This window comes from Protopterus annectens, chromosome 5.part1 (assembly GCF_019279795.1).
Source record: "Protopterus annectens isolate FY-2018-M chromosome 5.part1, PAN1.0, whole genome shotgun sequence".
Taxonomy (NCBI): Eukaryota; Metazoa; Chordata; order Ceratodontiformes; family Protopteridae; genus Protopterus; species Protopterus annectens.
This window is the reverse complement of record NC_056736.1, coordinates 88,733,596-88,752,682: the sequence shown is the minus strand read 5'-3', so window position 1 is coordinate 88,752,682 and position 19,087 is coordinate 88,733,596. Positions and strand designations below refer to the sequence as shown.

Below are 19,087 nucleotides of genomic sequence, written 5' to 3'. Positions count from 1 at the left end.
ATTGACAGCCTTCTTTCAGTTTCTTCTTTCTCTGACTGCCATGCCAGCCAGGTGTTTTTTTTGGGCCCTGGAATCCATGCCTTCTTGTATTCCAGTTCTTCCTCTTGCCAGGCTGCATATGTGAAAGCTTCAGTGGTACCTCAAGTCATTTCAGCTGCAGCGTTGTCACCCTCTGGATTTCAGTGTACCTGTCTTTCCCTATCTAAAAAAGGAATAGTTTTCAATAGTTTGCTCTCAACCCAGACCTGTCCTTTAAGCCCACAGTCGCTTCTCAAGAACTGTTCACTGATGCCTTAGACATGGGGTGGGGGGCTTATTTTGATCATCTGAAAGTTTCAGGGTCTCTGCCCCCCCATCAGAAGTCAGACCATGTCAGCATGAAAGAGATGAGAATTCTGATTCTGGCCCTTCAAGGTTTTCGCCCCATGTCCTGTGCAGGCCCCTTGAAGATGTACACAGACAATACTATGGTGATGTCATATGTCAACAAGCAGGGAGGCACAAAATCTTATTTTGTCTGCAGGATGGCTTTTCAAGCTTGGGAGGTGGCTGTCGGGTATCAGTTAACTCTTCAGGCAGTATATATTCCTTCAGAGCACAAACTAGTAGCAGACTCTGAGTAAGGTCCAAAACATAGGTTCACAAATGGATGCTTCATAGAGATGTGTTTCTGAACATTGCCCATTGGTGGGGTATTCCTCAGGTAGATCTTTTTGCCTCCCGTCTGAACAGGCAGCTTCCTCTCTTCTGTTCCAGAGTGCCATGCCATCTGGAGTGGAAGATGGACACCTTCCTTTTCCTTGGAAGGTGATGTTTCATCATGCTTCCCTCCTCTTCCAAGAGACCTGCAGGAGATTCAGCTGGACTCCCCAAAAATCTTGCTAGTGTTTCCCTTTGGCCAAGACAGCACTGGTTCCCTCTGTTAATCCATCTGGACAAGGGCACTCACCACAAGTTACTTCACTGGTTGGATCTCCTCAAACAGAACAAGAGGATGTTCTTCATTGCTGGCCCAGGTAGTAGGGTCCCCCGCCCCCGCCCCAGAGTATACCAGAGTAGGCTGCCGTTGCGGGGACATTAGACCGACGCCAGTACGCCAGGGCATACTCACGCGCATGACCCACGCCATATCCTCAGTCTTTTGCTGCATGGATGCCGCAAGCAGTAGCTCGCGCTTAGTTGGTGCAGTTGGAATTGCCGAAACCCAAACCGGAGTTTCAGACGCATTTTTTTTTTTCTTTTTGCAGTATTTTATTACCGGATGTAAAAAAGAATATAACTGTATTTCTTGTGGGAAAGGGAGATATAGCGGGATTATCACATACCTTGTTATACCTTTGTTTAGGGCCTGAGCTTACGGTTTTTGTTGCTCTTGTGCTGCTAGTTTAACAAACGCATTAATTAAGAGGAGGGTGGAGCTATTGCCAGGTTAGTGTTTGCAAGCGTAACAATAATAAAATGCTGATGGATGCTCCCCCCGCTTCCCGCAAGAAGCAAGGATAAAACAGTGAAGCCTAGAGGGTTGAGGAACGCCGTCGGGACGGGTTAGGAAGGCTCAGGGTGGGCGGAGGTTTTGCCAGGAGTTTCCATGGAGTCCCAGGCAGAAACTATACTCTTACAGGATGTGCCTGTGGATGATTAGCTATTCCTCCAGTGTTGAATGTGGTGGAAGATGTTTTTGGCAGAGCTTCCTGAACCCTGACTCTTTGCCTCCTGCTCCTGTTAAGCCTGATAGGTATTATAGGGTGCCCAAGCTAATGTTTTTAATGTTGTTTCCTAGGGCGGACCCAAAAACTATTTCTCAAGGGCCTGGGTGTAAAGGCTTCTGTGGTTAAAAATCCTGTTCCCACTGATAAAGAGGCAAGGGCTTTGGATAGGTGGGGAAAGAAAGTGTATACTTCTTCCACTCTAGCCATGAGAGCTTTGAATTGTCAGTTTCACATGCTAAAATATCAGAATTATCTCCTTTCACAATTGAAATCTAAGGTGGATGCTTTGGCGGAAGGTATTGAGTGTAAAGAGTTGCTGGATTTGGTTCATGTGTCTGAACAAGTGGGTAAGCATTTGGTTTTGATGCTGAGTTCTGTTCTTAGGCATGCCTGGTTGAAGGATCAGAATTTAGCTGAGCATGTTAAGACAAGGATTTTGGATGCCTTTACAGTCTGATGTGTTGTTTGGAAGAAAGTTTAGTAGAAATTGGCCTGCTAAGGGGTGGACATATCCTGCTTATGATTCTCAGTCTAGGGTACGGGTGGGGGCAGGGCTCAAGGTTCTTCTGCTCAGACTTCTGGTGAGGGCAGGGGTCAGTCCTTTAGAACAGACCCAATGACCTGTTTCTTCAGCTGCCAGCAGATTGGCAGCTCCTTTGGGAGGAAGACTGTCTCTTTTCAAAGAAAATTGGGATTTAATTACTCAAGACAACTGGGTGTTGGATATCATTCCCTCCTCTACAAAGAAAAGAGGCTCACAAGCAAGTTTTGGTTACTTCACATATCAGCCAGTCCCTGTCAGTCCTGTCAGAAAGGGATTTATTCTCGCCTGTTCCTTGTACCAAAAAAGGGGACAACGTGGAGAGGGACATTCCCAAGTTCAAGATGTTGACGTTACAACAGCTTTTACCTCTGCTGGGCAAAGATCACTGGATGGTAACTTTAGATCTCAAGGAAGCTTACCTTCATGTGCCTATAAGGCTAAGTTGCAGGAAGTATCTGCAGTTTCGAGCTGGAACTTCTCATTATCAGTTCTCTGCATTGCAGAGTATTCACAAAGGTTCTGGCTCCAGTGATAGCCAGGCTTCAAGGAATTCAAATCTATCCTTACTTGGACGACTGCCTGATTCTGGCTCAAGAAAAGGAAGACCTTCTACAGCATCTGGAATATGTTATAGCAGTGCTAAGATGCCTAGGGTATTCTGTGAACGAAATAAAGTCCAGTCTAGTACCCTCTCAAGACATGTGCTTTCTGGGTGTGAGACTGAATACAGCAGCCCAGATGGCCTTTTAACCCCGGACAAACAAAAGAGTCTGTCACTTTACTTCCATCAACTATCTCATCAGTCCGTGCTGACTGCAAGGACAGTCCTTCAAGCATTAGGGTTCATGGCATCTTATTCTGGTGCTTCCCAATGCCAAACTGCATATGAGGAAGCTACAATGGTATCTCAAAATGTATGGACACAGCACTGCCAGGATTTGGACACTGTCATTCAAATAATACCTTGCCTTCAAAAAGAATTCTTGTGGTGGGCTCAGGAATGTCACCTAAACAAGGGACTCTCTGTGACCCGGCCAGAGGCAAGTCAGATTTTAACGACAGATGCCTCGGACATTGCTTGGGGAGCTCATCTAAATGGAAAGTGGATACAAGACAAGTGGCCTGCCAGACTACAGCATCTACATATCAACATGAAGGAGATGTTAGCAGTCCAGTTTGCATTAATGGCTTTCAAGGAGTTACTTCTTCCAGGGCAGGTGTTGATTCTAACAGACAACACAACTGTCATGTGGTACATCAACAAGCAAGGGGAACACATTCGTATCCACTATGCAGGCAAGCAATGATTTTATGGGAGACCAGCTTGCAACTAACTCTTCAGGCAAGGTTTCTGCCAGAGCACAGAACTCCTTAGCAGATGTGTTAAGCAGACAAATCATGGATCCCCACAGTGGAAACTGGATCTTCATGTATTTCAGAAACTGACAGTGTCATGGGGAACTCCAGACATAGATCTGTTCGCTTCTCCACTAAACCACCAGCTGCCAAAGTATTGCACAAGGGTTTCATCACACAGCTTGGAAAGTGGATGCTCTGTCTTTCAGTTGGAAAAACCTTCATGTGTATGCCTTTCCACCTCTACCTCTTCTTCCAAAGGTACTAATAAAGGTCAGACAAGACAGGCCAAGGATGATTTTGATAGCTCCAGATTGGCCTCGGCAACACTGGTACCCACTACTACGGAGTCTAGTAAAGAAGCCTCCATGGCCTTTACCTTTGATTCCTCATCTGTTATCTCAGAAGGACGGTCATCTGCTCAATGTCAAGCTTCACTCTCTTCATCTAACAGCCTGGCATATTCTGTGTTGAAACACAGCAGGTCTCAACTTCCTCAACAAGTTTTAAATGTGATTATGGAAGCTAGAAGGCCTAGTACAAGAGAAAAATGGAAGAGATTTTTATTTTGGAGTACAGCAAAGAATTTGGAGATTTCAGAGCCTAATTTGAGTGTGGCTCTTCAATATCTTACTGAATTATTGGACAAAGGTTTGTCCTTCTCTTCCATAAAGATTCATGCTGCAGCAATTTCAGCTCACTATGATTGTGACCCACCTTTGTTTCGCATCCTTTGTTCAAGCAGTTTCTTAGAGGGAATATAAGACCCCGAGCTCCTACTCCTGCTTGGGATCTCAATTTTGTGTTGGAAAAACTTACTCTACAACCTTTTGAGCCTGCAGCTACTGCTGAATTGAAATATTTGTCATGGAAGACTGCTTTTCTGTTAGCTATTACTTCTGCAAGAAGGGTGTCTGAGTTGCAGGCCCTTATGGCAGTAGAGCCCTTTTTCCATAAGGATAGGGTATCATTACGTACTAATCCTTCTTTTATGCCTAAGGTGGTTTCTAGTGTGGCTTAAAACCAAACTATTCATTTACCTCGTTTTTGCAGATCCTCAAAATAAAGGGAAAAGATTTTGCACACTTTGATGTACACAGGCAATTTATTTAAGCAGGACTAAGGATTTTAGGCAGTCTCAGCAGTTGTTTGTTTCTTTTGCTTTGAGTTCTCAGGGCAAGCCTGTGTCAAAACAAACTATTTCTAGGTGGATTGGCTTTTGCATTGCATTTTGTTATTCCCATCATGGCAAGGAGATTCCAGCTGGGATTAGGCCTCATTCCACTAGGGCTACTGCCACTTCAACAGCATTTCTAAGGGGGGTGGCAACTAAGGATATTCTGAAAGCAGCTACTTGGAGTTCAGTGCATACTTTCTCTAGGCATTATCACCTTCCTATCTACTCTAAGTCTAGGGCTGGTTTTGCCACAGCTGTTTTACAAGGCATGTTGTCAGCTCCTACTACTTTATAATTTGCCAGCCTCCCTTACCTCTGCTTTGGGATTCGTCAGGACTGCAGCAATGGAAGACGAAGAACATAGTACAGTTTTGTACCTACCATAAATGTAGATGTTCCTCCCTCCTTCCCTCTGTATTTAGGGGTGGTTGTGTAGGTGAGTTTACATGCTTATATTTTTGTATATATTGTTGTATATATTGTACATGTTTTTGGTGCAGGTTGTTTTGGGACTTGTCTTTTTAGGGTCTTCTGACATCTGGGGCAAGAAAAGACTGAGGATATGACGTCAGTCATGCGCATTAGTACCCTGACGTACTGACGTCAGTGTAATGCGCCCTGACCGACGTCAGCCTTATACTCTGGTATTCGGGCCGACGGGACTATACCCAATAGTCAGGACTGCAGCAATGGAATCCTCGAACATCTACATTTATGGTAGGTACAAAACTGTACTTTTCTCATCCATCCTCACTTGTCCACTCTTCAACTGACACTGTAGGCTTTGATCCCTTTCAGGCACGTCTTTTCTGAGGATGTGCTCAAGGTTTTACAGGAGGCAAGGGAACCCTCAACCAGAAAATGTTATATGTCTTAACAGAAAAAAAAATTCTGTTTGGTGCCATACTCGTTACCAGGACCCTTTTTCAGTGGGGGTCTCTGGTCCTTTCTTATTTGTGTGAGTTTTGTCCCAGTCTGACCTGGCCTGTTCTTCAGCAAGGGCCAATTTTCCAGCCATTTCTGCTTGTCTGCCCTTGATTTCACCCTTGGCTTTTCATTTTTTTTTTTTAAATACCTTTATTGAATTATCACTTGTGACATAAGCAGATTTACATTTATATAAAAGTAATCAAACTGCATTAACAAATTAACATTAACAAAATTATATTTCACATGTATTCCTATATATTGTATAACCTAAGCAACATTACACACATTATTCAATTCCTGCCCTTTTCTTTTTAACAAGAAACATCTTTATTAAGCCATCACGACATAAGCAATGATCATTTATATAAATGAAAACAAACCACATCGACACAATTCTAATTACACTCATTTTACATCACAAACCATACCGACCTGCACTCAGTTGTAAATGTTATACATTACTTATAACCAATCAGTTTCAGTCAAACATTGCATAACTCATTTAAGTCCTTCCTTCTTTTAAACCTCATTCCTCCCCTGTACGTATTGTTCCCACATTTCCTATTTTTCCTATGTAGTTTGCTCCTACCCTTTTCTAAAGATCTCAATTCCAGTTGTTTTATCTGAGTTACTGCATTCACTACTTCTAGTATAGTTGGTTTAGATTTTGATTTCCACTTTCTAGTAATTGCTTTTTTGGCTACCACCATAATTAGACACAGCAAGACCTTAGCATGTGTAGGGAATTCCGATTCTGTATTATATATCAGAAAAGTCATCTCCATCACACCAATCTGCCATCCCAGCATCTCCGACAGTGCATCCCGCAGGGAATTCCCAAAATCCACCAACTCACCGCACTTCTAGAACATATGTCCCCAAGTACCTTTTTCTTCCCCATCACATCTCCAACACTCCTTGGCTTCTCGTTTTGAGGTCAAACAATTTCTTAAAGGTGTCCTGCATATTAGGCCTCTAAAGAAACCTATTCCACTTCCTTGGGACCTTAATTTTGTTTTGGAAAATTTGACTCGGGCTCCTTTTGAGCTTTCAGATTCTGCTTCTTTACAATATTGTACCTGGAAGACTGTTTTGTTGCTGGCTCTTACTTCTGTTTGGAGGGTTTCTGAACTGCAGGCGCTTGTGTCCATTCCTCCTTTTTCAGTTTTTCTCAGGGACAGGGTTTCCCTTCATAGTAATCCCTTTTTTATCCCCAGTGTAGTAAATGAGTTGTCCTTGAATCAGTCAGTACAGCTCCCTTCTTTTTTTTTCCCTTCTCCTCAGTCTGGTAGTGAGAGGGTCCAATATAACCTTGGATTTGCACTGACAATTTTGGTAGTATTTGGATAAAACTAAGGCTATTCAAAAGTCTGATCAGCTTTTTGTTTCCTTTCATCCCAGGACACTGGGTTTGTCTGTTTCTAAGCAAACTATCTCCTCTTGGATATCTAAGGCTATTTCCTTTTTGTCATACTTTTCTTGGCAAATCTCTGTCTACTTCTGTTAGAACTCATTCCCCTAGGGCTATTGCCTTTCTGGTGCCTTCCTTAAAGGGCTGAGCACTAGTTCCATCCTTGAAGCTGCTACTTGGTCTTCAGTGCATACCTTTACTAAGCATTATAAGTTGGATATGGTTTCTAGGTTCAAAGCAGGTTTTTCTAAAACCATTTTATATGGGTTTGTTGAGGGCTGTTGTCAGCCTTACACCTTCCATTCTGTTTATTGAGCTTTTTACTCTCCCTTCTGTTTAGAATACTGCAACTCTGATATGGGACATACTACAGTTGTGTAAAATCTTACCATACCAGTAGACATCCTTCTCTTTACTGTTGCAGTATTAGCTCCCGCCCTCCAACTCCAACCCCCTCTTATTTGTTCTGTTTTTTGGTTTAGATTCCCTTTTGGCTGAGAGTTTCCCGTTTTTCTTCTGCATTTTTTCTTTCTGGATGTGCATGGACTCCTTTATCCTATGGAGACTGTTCTGTTCTGGGGCAATTCAGTTCTGGGTAGTTGCATTGTACGTCCCTTTTATGCCCTGTGTATTATATGGGGAGCATGGATGTGATGTACAGCTCATATAAGATCATGAGGCTTTGGTATACTGGCTGAACAATGAGCTGCCCTGGACAGTAGATGCTTTCTGTATAAAACACTGCAAAAGTGAACAGTGAAGAGAAGGACATCTACTGTTATGGTTAGATTTTATGCAGCTGTACTTTAATCGTTGAGTGAATTATGTTATTTCTGGTTGTAGCTGAGGTTAATGAAGTTCTCATGGCTTTTATTTGACAGTGAAGGATGGCTTTATTTTAAATACAATAACATAATAGAAAAGACTATGATACATTTTTTACATGTGTCTTGACCAGATTTCCTCATTTTCTATAAATATTACCTCAGGAGTACAACCGAAAAAGGTCCATTGCTTCTGTGCATGTCTGATATATATATTTGGCTGTGTTGTGTAGAATGTATTAAAGTAGAGCAGCATTTAAGGCCAGGCTTTAGTTGAGTAAGTTTAATGCTAGCTGAGGTTTATAATGAATACACTTAGTTTGTTCATCATAAAGTTGCCACTGTACTAGTTACGTCTGTTGCATCAAGCTATTAAGTTTTGATTTGAATTAACTGTGACATAAAGGAGGTCTGTTCTTGTGTATGGTGAACCCCACTGCAATGTGTAACCTCTTGTTTTTGATTTTATTGTGACAGGTTGAGGTGAAAGCTGTTCCTGTTTCCCAGAAGAAGAGCTCAGTCCAACAAGAAAATATTAAAAAGTTCCAGCGTATTCCTGGCAGTCCTGCCACAGTTTCCTCAGGAAATGACTTGACGTTTGGTGGACTTCCACATCCCAAACTGGAAGCTTCATATGAACCCATGATAGTGAAAGAAGCTCGCTATATTGCAATAACTATGATGAAGGTTGTATTTCCTGTGTACATATGAGTATATATAAGGTCTATTTTGTCTGTGTGATACAAGCACATGTGCATGTCTTAGTATTCATTTTTTATTTATTTATTTTTGCTATGTACCCGATAAGGTTCTCAACAGAAGTGTTCATTAAAAGTATGCTCTTCTTTAGTAATGACAGCATCAGCCTTGCCATGCTTAAGGGTATTTTCACTGCCAAACTCTTTAATTCTTTCTTGTGTTTGCATTATTTTCATCTACTGCTAATGTTCACTAATCACATAAGTGTGCTTTCATTCAGTACCTCAGAAGCTCTAAACTGAAGAACACTGCTGCAGGCATCAGTTGCTGTAGCAGGGCCATTAATAGTTTCATGTGCGTCAGGCACATCTCTCACCAAGAGTGACAGTCATTTGGCCTGAATCAGTCAGTATTACACTTCTAAGAGGATCTTCGTTATTGGAGGCTTATATTATAGGAAAACTCCACCCTAGAACTAAAAACTTTTTTTTCACTCTATCTTTGTTTCCAGACCTATTTTAACACCTCAAAATCACTCTGAGTGTTTTATTTGTAATGTTAGCCTGTTTTCCACAACATGGCTACCAATGGGGCTTGATGTATCAATGTGATCTTGTTCTCCGTCAACCCTTTCTCTTTCCCATAATGCTTTGTATGGCTCGTGCCAGACAAGGAAGTAACTGAGAGTTCCCATGCCACTGACATGTAATGGGATTTGTGTGAGTCACTGTTATCTTTACCTTCTGTAAAAGGGCTGCTTCTTTTCTGCCTCTAATCACCCTCATTTACGTTTGGATCGGACCTTGTTTTACACTATACTTAGAAGTTATCCAGGTACACCCGGAAAAGTAACTAAATTGTAGGCCTTTGTTCAGGGTTTTCTTCTGTAGTCCAAGAGGAATTAATTCTGCAAGGGTGTCTCAGTGCAGTGACAGTTTTAATACCTGCCAGTAGTGTGGGGGAGGGGACTGACCATTCCTCTTTAACTGCAAAAGAAAACCCTCAACAAAGGCCTGCAATTTAGCTACTTTCCTGGCTGTAGCTGGATAACTTCTAAGTATAGTGTAAAACAAGGTCTGAGCCAAACGTAAATGAGGGTGATTAGAGAAAGAAAAGCAGGAGTCCTTTTACAGAAGTTAAAGAAGGTAAGAGTGACTCACACAAATCCCATTATATGTCAATGACATGGGAATTCACAGTTACTTCCTTATGTTTGGCATGAGTCATACAAAGCATTATGGGAAAGAAAAAGGGTTGAGGAAGAACAAGATCATCAAGTTGATACATCAAGTCCCATTGGCAGCCATGTTGTGGAAAGCAGGCTAAAATTACAAATAAAGCACTTAGAGTGATTTTTAGGTGTTAAAATAGATCAGGAAACAGAGTGAAAAAAATTTTTTTTTTAGTTCTAGGGTGGAGTTTTCCTTTAAGGTTTTCAAGGTGACTGTCAAAATGCCATGAAAAGGTCCTGTTCATTTTCCAGTCAATTCTTTCTTGTAAAACAAGCATTCTGGGACATATGAAACACCCAAAACAAATGGTTCATACGTCCAAAAAAAACAGTAGTAGTAAGTAGCGTCACCAAAGGCAGAGCACATCAAAATATAAAACTCCAAAAACAAATGGTTCTGCCACCAATTCCACTTAAAAACAATTGAAACTTGAAAAACGTAATAAAATATACGATAATAAAATAAACACGCTGGCTCATAATCATGTGAGCCAGTGTGTTTATTTTATTTCATCATCATATATTTTATTAAAGTTTTCAAGTTTCAAGCGTTTTTAAGTGGAATTGGTGGCAGAACCATTTGTTTTTGGAGTTTTATATTTTGATGTGCTCTGCCTTTGGTGACACTATTTACTACTGCTTTTTTTGGTCATATGAAACATACTGTTTTCTTGAATTCTTGTTAGTATTTATTAGAATATTTAAAAACAAAATCTATATTTAACTTCTCATTCCTTGGATTGTGATTTTCCGTACAAGTCCTGCAGTTGTAGCAGAAAACTTGTCAGGTTAAACACAACAACTCATGGTTTAGCTATTCCCTAGCCTGTGATTTAGACACCTGTTTATTCTGTTTGTAATTAAGTAAGATCATGCAGAGGTCTGTCTAATGTTATAGGAATGTGGCTTGGAAATTTCAAATGTTGAAAACCTTTTGCAATTCTATGATTAAGTTTCTAAATTCAAGTTTAATTGTATTACCCAAGATACTGCACAGCAAACTTTTACACAAGCAGTCTTTGTGCACACCTTGAAGAATGCACTGACCCAGATACCAAATCTAAACAAAATGGACTGTTTAAAAATAAGCCAGTCTGGTAGTCCACACACAAACAAATCAGAAATACAATAAAAGAAAAAAAGTTTCTTAAACTATATAGCAAAAAGAAAAAAAGATTCAGTCAATGTTAGCATTAAAAAGCTAACAGAAGAACTGGAAAAAAAAACACCATCCCATAAACTTTGCCTAGCATCAGAAACTAAAGACAATTACAAATCATTCATTAGCTATGTTGTGAAACTAAGGAATGACACTGCCTACTCGAATCCAGCAGATGTAGCCAACATACTGGCAAGCAAATTCAGAATAAATGTCACTCCCAAAACAGCTGTACAAAGTCATATATCCCACAGAATCTCAAAACCCTTTTCATAACAAAAGAACACTTGCTAAATGTACTTTACAAAATGTGGTGTGAAACTACAGGCACATTTCTTGACTAGTCTCATCTGCAAAGCCCATCATAACTGACCTAATTAACTGTGACATAAAAAATCTTAAGGCTTGCCCCCAGCAGTGCGACTTTAAGGGTAGGTCATGTCTATTGTATCTGGTCAACTTTTTTGATAGAGTAACTCAAGCTGTGGACAGTCGACATGCTACCTCAACAAAGCTTTTATCACCATACCACATGCTAACATAAACTGAATGAGTTTCAGATTGATCCATATGTAAGTAGGTTAATAGCAAAGCAAATCGGTTATGGGACAGAACACTTGTAGTGAGGGTGTGACAGGTGCATTCTCATCAGAAATGAAGGTCTTCCCAAGGCTGTTTTGCTGGGACTTCTACTGTTTGACATATACTTTGCAGATCTCCAAATTACAAATGGGGTCCTCTGGCTAAACAAGTTTGTTGATCACTGCAAACTTGTAGAAATCTTCAGATATCTGTCTAGTGTACAGACGCTCCAGCTGGAACTCGTACATGTCAACAACTGGAGCTTAAGAAAAGGGTTAAAACTAAATGCTAAAAAGTTACAGTATTGTTGTGACTGGTAAACAATCCCTTCAGTCATCTTATAGTATAGACAACACCCTGCTTCAAAATGAAAGTTTGGTGAGAGAGAGAGACACATAAAAAAAGAACATTGTAGAGAGACAGATTTGTCAGAGAATGCTTATTTTTTTCTCTGAAGTAGTCATCTACTCCATGTTAAGCAGTGGTGACCCACTTATTTCAGAAAGGAGTTAGACAATTAGATGAGTATCCACAAGTACACCCCTGGTAAGACTGGCGTTTTGCTTGTCGAAAAAGGAGGTGAGATTTAAGGATGGTTATTGGCAAAGGAGTAAATGGCCACTGGGCCCAGTTTCTTTGTATATTTTATGATTCTGTGGGAAAAAGAATCTTAAAAAGGTTAAAAAAAAATCCTACCAGCGCTTGTTCTCTAGCAGTCATTGCTTGGGAACCTAAGGTAGATGTCAGTTGTAATGGAAGAATGCTGCTTTTTCAAAATGCATTAGACTCCATCTGTATAATCTCCACCAGCATCTTTAACACATTTTTGTGACCTTCATGAGTTTCTCCTCCTTTTTTCTCCGAGCAAAGTAAATGATTTTTCAGCTGTACCCCTTCTGTGGGTTTACGGGAACTCCTTCAGGTTTTAAAAACTTGACCACTTATCCTCTAGGGATCTTTCAAAGCCCCAATTTCCAAAAGTTGTACCCCCTGTACTACTAGCTTCCACCTCCATGGGTTGTATCCCTCTATGATTTTGGCCTTGATGAAGGTTCTTAAAGCAACATGTGAACTAGTTTCCATCCTTTTCCTTGCTCCAGGATTGTCAAAAGTAAGTGAATCATAAAGATCTCAGTCTTCTACCACTGGATAAAAGGTTCCATAAGTTGGATTACTGGGAGAGTGGTATTTATGCCTTCACTACCCTTGGTGTGAGAACTTCTCACAATTTTGGACACACAAGGTATTACTCCCATGTCATGAGAAGAAAAGGGCTTGGTCTTAGACTGTCATAAGAAGGATGTCAAGATAGATGTATGGGGTTGCTAGACATGCTTTCTTTCATCAGCATTTCAGTCTTGAGGATTTTATATGACCTAATGAATATATAGACCACATATGTCATTGGGTGTCTGTGTGGTGCCATGCCTGTTTAATGCTGCCCATGTTTCCTATGGAGCTGTATCAAGGCTCACTAAGTGAACCCTTTACTGAAGCTACTTTATTTCTAAAGTTCATACAAATTTTGACCAAGCTTGAGTAACACCAGGCAAAGATCAAATTAGTGTGCAAATGTTACCTTTCAGAGATGGAGCAGTCTCCAAGAAAATTCATCCAGAAAAGCAAGATATGGAAGTTAGAGTATCCATCTTGTTGGGTCATCTATCTGTTCAGCTACAAAGTCTTACCCTGCTTAGAAGAGGATAGCACCCACAGAACTCATCCTTCTGTCAGACAGTTTTCAGGGCCGTAATAAGACCTTATTTACTTACTTACATTTTGTTAACAGAGCTAGCATTGTTGGGCTGAAGCCCATTTCCAGGGGAACCTTGGAGCAAAGTAAGATACAAAACAATATAAGCAAATCAATCGAATATGTTGTAAAAGGAGTACAAACTAGGTACAAGAATTACTACACCAGGACATTAAACACAAGAAACTGTATAAATAGTCAACGTAATGGTTACATGATAGAAAATGCATTCATACGTTTGAGCAAGCTTTTGCACAATAGAATGAGAAGTCTTTATTCCTAAGCCAGGGAAAGAACTGAAGTGGTGAGGGAAAGGGAAAAGGTAGTAGAAGTATGAGATAATTTAATTAACTCATGAGAAATGTGTTTGCAAAAGATAGGGAATATAGTTTTAGGATTAACAAGATTGACATGAAATCTAGGTTGCAGTTGATAACTTTGGGAAAATGAGATGAGAGTAAGTAAGGAAAGTTCACAACATCAGATCATGCCATACTTAATTTAATCTATTAGGTTTATAATGTTGTCCTTTACTTGTAATCTTAAATGCTGTGACGTCTGAAATTATTGAGATGCAGGATTGAGCTTGAAAGATAGAAGGGGGCTTTGTCACCAGTATTAAAGGAGGTTTTGGGCATGTGCAAGAGATTGTTGCTAGCACACCTAAGAGCTCCATTTGGCTTGTGCAATCTAAGAGTGAAGCTAAGGGGGGGTGGGTATTTGTTGTATAGTATTTTATGATTGAATGTATAATGAGTGAATGAAGTTTTCTTTAATTGAAAAGGTCATCCATTTAATCTTGTTGAAAATATTGCAGGTGTGAGTATCTGCTTTGAGTACTGCTGCAAATGTAACTTTTTTTAATACTAAGTGGATTTGAACTTGCATTACACTATTCTGTTTAGGTTACCAATATCTGAGAAGCTGTTAAGTAGTTTAAATAAGAGTAGAGGGTCATTTTGGATGTAGCTGATAAATAGTGTCTAATTTAGTAGAGTGCACCTAGCAATTTGTCTATATAGTGTTGGCATGTTCCAGAAATGATTGATTGTGATTGTGGTGTAGGATGACACAATCACTGGATCCAATGATCATCAGTTAGGTTTTCTTTTCATTTAGGATGAGTTATGAGTCATTCAACCAGGCCATGTAGCATGCGTATAGCAGATTGAATAAGGAAAATGGTGATAGTAATGTTAGGTCCTTAGAATCATTTGTGATCATAAGACAGTTTTTTCTTCTTCTTCAGAGTTCAGAAACCATCACTCATGAGTACTGTGTCCTGTAGCATCAGATTTCCTCTCCTTTCATCTATTCCTCTTTTTACAGAGCACCTTCCTGTGTCAGCCAAGGATGTCTTCTTTTTTGGTCCAGGCAGTTGTAGAATCAGTCCAAAACTCAGAGCACAGGGTTGTTCCCTCAGTTTTTCTTCATGTTGAATCACAGTGAAAGCCTTCAACCTGTTCTGGACCTTCAATCTTATGAGATGTACAAGGCATTCAAAATATTAATAGTCCAGTCATTTCTTCCATTCCTTGATCTGTGGATTGGTGGTGTGTTCTGGATTTACTGAACATTCTCATTCATCACACTAACTGTTGCTTCTTCGTCTTTTGAGTAGGTCATCATATCTTTCATTTCTGAGCCTTGCCTTTTAAGTTACCTTTGACTGTGCATATCTGTAGCAAATGTTTAACACTTCTGACAGCCACCCTGGAAAAATTTGGAATCTGTGTGATGTTCTTCGTCTTCCATTGCTGCAGTCCTTACTATTGGGTATAGTCCGCATCCAGTCGGCCCGAATAGCGTGATCCGATGCAGAAGCAGTTTTGCGAGTGCAGGTTGGCGTGAAATATTTCAGTTTCAGACCGAATCAGAGTTGGCAACATTTTGGTTTTTTGCCTCAGTGTTTAACGGATGTCAGAAAAAGTGAATAACTGTATTTCTTGTGCGGAACAAATAGCTCATAGGGCTTACCATACAGCATGTGTACCTTGTTTAGGGCCGTTGTTGGTTGCCGCTCTTGTGCTAAGTTTAACAAACGCACTATTAAGAGGAGGTTAGACTGTGCCAGATTAGTGTTTGGGAAGCGTTGCAATTATAAAATGCTAGGGTTGATGAACCGGTTCTTTAGATGGCTCAGTGGAGCCAGAGGTTTTGCCAGGAGTTTCTATAGAGTCTCAGGCAGAAACTTTACTGTTACAGGATGTACCCTCTCAGGAGGCAGGCCAGGCTGAGGGGGCTTCTCAGGTAACTATTCTTCCCTCTCTTCCCAAAGTAGTTAGAGCCTCTCCTTCTGTTGCCAAAACTTAGAGGTAGGCCAACTTCAGCTTCAGTAGGGGCTTCTCCTAGCCTTTCGGGTTCTGTACCTAAGAAACATATGCTTAAAATGGCAGAAGATTTGATTACTATGATTAGAGGTTCTATGGGCCCTCCTGATAAGAGGCCTAGAGTGGAACCAGAGTTTGACAGTTTTGAACAGGGTTCAGGGGCTTCTGAATCTTCTGCGGAAGATTTGCAGGAGTATCCTCATTATTCTGATTCTGATGTGGATGATGCCACTCCGGCTTCTCCTCCTGAGGATTTTTCATTTTCAGAGACTCTGCATTCCATGAGGGAGCACTTTAAATGGGAAGGCCAGGATTACTCTGATTCCAGGAAGAGGCTTAGGGAATTCTTGTTTTTACCCCAGCATAGGCCCTTAGCTATACCTCCTGTGTTGAATGTGGTGGAAGATGTTTTGCAGAGGCTTCCTGAACCCTGATTCTTTGCCTCCTGCTCCTGTTAAACCTGATAGGTACTATAGGGTGCCCAAGCTCATAAGTATTTGTTTAAGAGTCCTAGGGCGGACCCAGAAACTGTTTCTCAGTAAGGCCTCTGTGGTTAAAATCCTGTTCCCACTGACAAAGAGGCTTAGATAGGTGGGGTAAGAAAGTGTATACTTCTTCCACTCTAGCCATGAGGCGTTGAATTGTCAGTTTCACATGCTGAAATATCAAAATTATCTCCTTTCACAATTGAAATCTAAGGTGGATGCTTTGGCGGAAGGTATTGATTGTAAAGACTTGCTGGATTTAGTTTATGTGTCTGAACAAGTGGGCAAGCATTCTTTGCAATGTGGTTTTGATGCTGTGCAGGCCTCCTCGAGGGTGGCTGCCACTAGTTCTGTTCTTCGCAGGCATGCCTGGTTGAGGGATCAAAATTTGGCTGAGCATGTTAAGACAAGGATTTTGGATGCTCCTTTACAGTCTGATGTGTTGTTTGGTTCACCTGTGGAAGCAGTTTTAAAGAAAATGGAGGACAAAGCTAAGTCTATGCAAACTGTTAAAGAATTTTTGCAGGTACAGCCACCGAAGTTTAGTAGAAATTGGCCTGCTAAGGGGTGGACATATCCTGCTTATGATTCCCAGTCTAGGGGTAGGTCTAGTGGTAGGGGCAGGGCTCAAGGTTCTTTTAGGCCTAGAACAGGGAGTTCACCTGCTCAGACTTCTGGTGAGGGAGGGGTCAGTCCTTTCGTAAACAGACCCAATGACCTGCCTTTTCAACTGCCAGTAGATTCTCGTCTGGCAGCTCCTTTGGAAGGACAACTGTCTCTTTTCAAAGGAAATTGGGATTTAATTACTCAAGACAGATAGGTGTTGGACATCATTCTACCAGTCCCTGTGTCAGAAAGGGGCCTAGGATGTTCCTAGTACCAGAGAAGGGGAACACGTGGAGACTGCTTTTGGATTTATCTCTCCTCAACACTTATCTGGACATTCCCAAGTTCAAGATGTTGACGTTACAACAGCTTTTCCCTGCTGGGCAAAGATCACTGGATGGTAACTTTAGATCTCAAGGAAGCTTACCTTCATGTGCATATCAGGCTAAGTTACAGGAAGTATCTGCGGTTTCAAGCTGGAGATTCTCATTATCAGTTCTCTGCATTGCCCTTTGGCTTATCTAGAGTATTCACAAAGGTTCTGGCTCCAGTGATAGCTTACTTCAGGCTACAAGGACTTCAAATCTATCCTTATTTAGACGACTGCCTGATTCTGGCTCAAGAAAGGAAGACCTTCTACAGCATCTGGAATATCTTATAGCAGTGCTAAGATGCCTAGGGTATTCTGTGAGCGAAATAAAGTCCAGTCTAGTACCCTCTCAAGACATGTGCTTTCTGGGTGTGAGACTGAATACAGCAGCCCAGATGGCCTTTTTAACCCCGGACAAACAAAAGAGTCTGTCACTTTACTTCCATCAACTATCTCATCAGTCCGTGCTGACTGCAGAGACAGTCCTTCAAGCATTAGGGTTCATGGCATCTTGTATTCTGGTGCTTCCCAATGCCAAACTGCATATGAGGAAGTTACAATGGTATCTCAAAATGTATGGACACAGCACTGCCAGGATTTAGACACTGTCATTCAAATAATACCTTGCCTTCAAAGAGTATTTTTGTGGTGGGCTCAGGAATGTCACCTAAACAAGGGACTCTCTGTGACCCGGCCAGAGGCAGTCAGATTTTACCGACAGATGCCTCAGACATTGCTTGGGAGCTCATCTAAATGTAAAGTGGATACAAGACAAGTGGCCTGCCAGACTACAGCATCTACATATCAACATAAAGGAGATGTTAGCAGTCCAGTTCGCATTGCTGGCTTTCAAGGAGTTACTTCTTCCAGGGCAGGTGTTGATTCTAACAGACAACACAACTGTCATGTGGTACTTCAACAAACAAGGGGAACACATTCTTATCCTCTATGCAGGCATGCAATGATTTTATGGGAGACTGCGCCACTTGCACCTAACTCTTCAGGCAAGGTTTCTGCCAGGAGCACAGAACTCCTTAGCAGATGTGTTAAGCAGACAAATCATGGATCCCCACAAGTGGAAACTGGATCTTCATGTATTTCAGAAATTGACAGTGTCATGGGGAACTCCAGACATAGATCTGTTCCACTAAACCACCAGCTGCCACAGTTTTGCACAAAGGGGTTTCATCACACAGCTTGGAAAGTGGATGCTCTGTCTTTCAGTTGGACAAACCTTCATCTGTATGCCTTTCCACCTCTGCCTCTTCTTCCAAAGGTACTGTTAAAGGTCAGACAGGACAGGCCAAGGATGATTTTGATAGCTCCAGATTGGCCTCGGCAACACTGGTACCCTCTACTACGGAGTCTGGTAAAGAAGCCTCCATGGCCTTAACCTTTGATTCCACATCTGTTATCCCAGCAGGACGGTCATCTGCTCAATGTCAAGCTTCACTCTTCCTCTGACAGCCTGGCATATTCTGTGTTGAAACACAGCAGGTCTCAACTTCCTCAACAAGTTTTAAATGTGATTCTGGAAGCTAGACGACCTAGTACAAGGAAGCAAAATGGAAGAGATTTTTATTTTGGAGTAAAGCAAAGAATTTGGAGATTTCTGAGCCTAATTTGAGTATGGCTCTTCAATATCTTACTGAGTTACTGGACAAGGGTCTGTCCTTCTCTTCCATCAAGATTCATGCTGCAGCAATCTCAGCTCACTATGATTGTGACCCACCATTGTTTTCGCATCCTTTGTTCAAGCAGTTTCTTAGAGGGGAGCTCCTACTCCTGCTTGGGATCTCAATTTTGTGTTGGAAAATACTGCTGAATTGAAATATTTGTCATGGAAGACTGCTTTTTGTTGGCTATTACTTCTGCAAGAAGGGTGTCTGAGTTGCAGGCCCTTATGGCAGTTTTTGATTTT

The 19,087-nt window shown here is 41.2% G+C and overlaps 1 protein-coding gene across 1 annotated transcript in view; it reads left to right on the top strand.

The window, feature by feature from the left end:
* The window catches only part of MYCBP2 (MYC binding protein 2), a gene marked incomplete in the record, with an annotated part of 5,088,083 nt that overhangs the window by 3,370,827 nt on the left and 1,698,169 nt on the right, over positions 1-19,087 (top strand). The window contains 1 exon segment of the mRNA XM_044072904.1: positions 8,429-8,638. Within this exon segment, the coding sequence (XP_043928839.1) occupies positions 8,429-8,638 (210 nt within the window).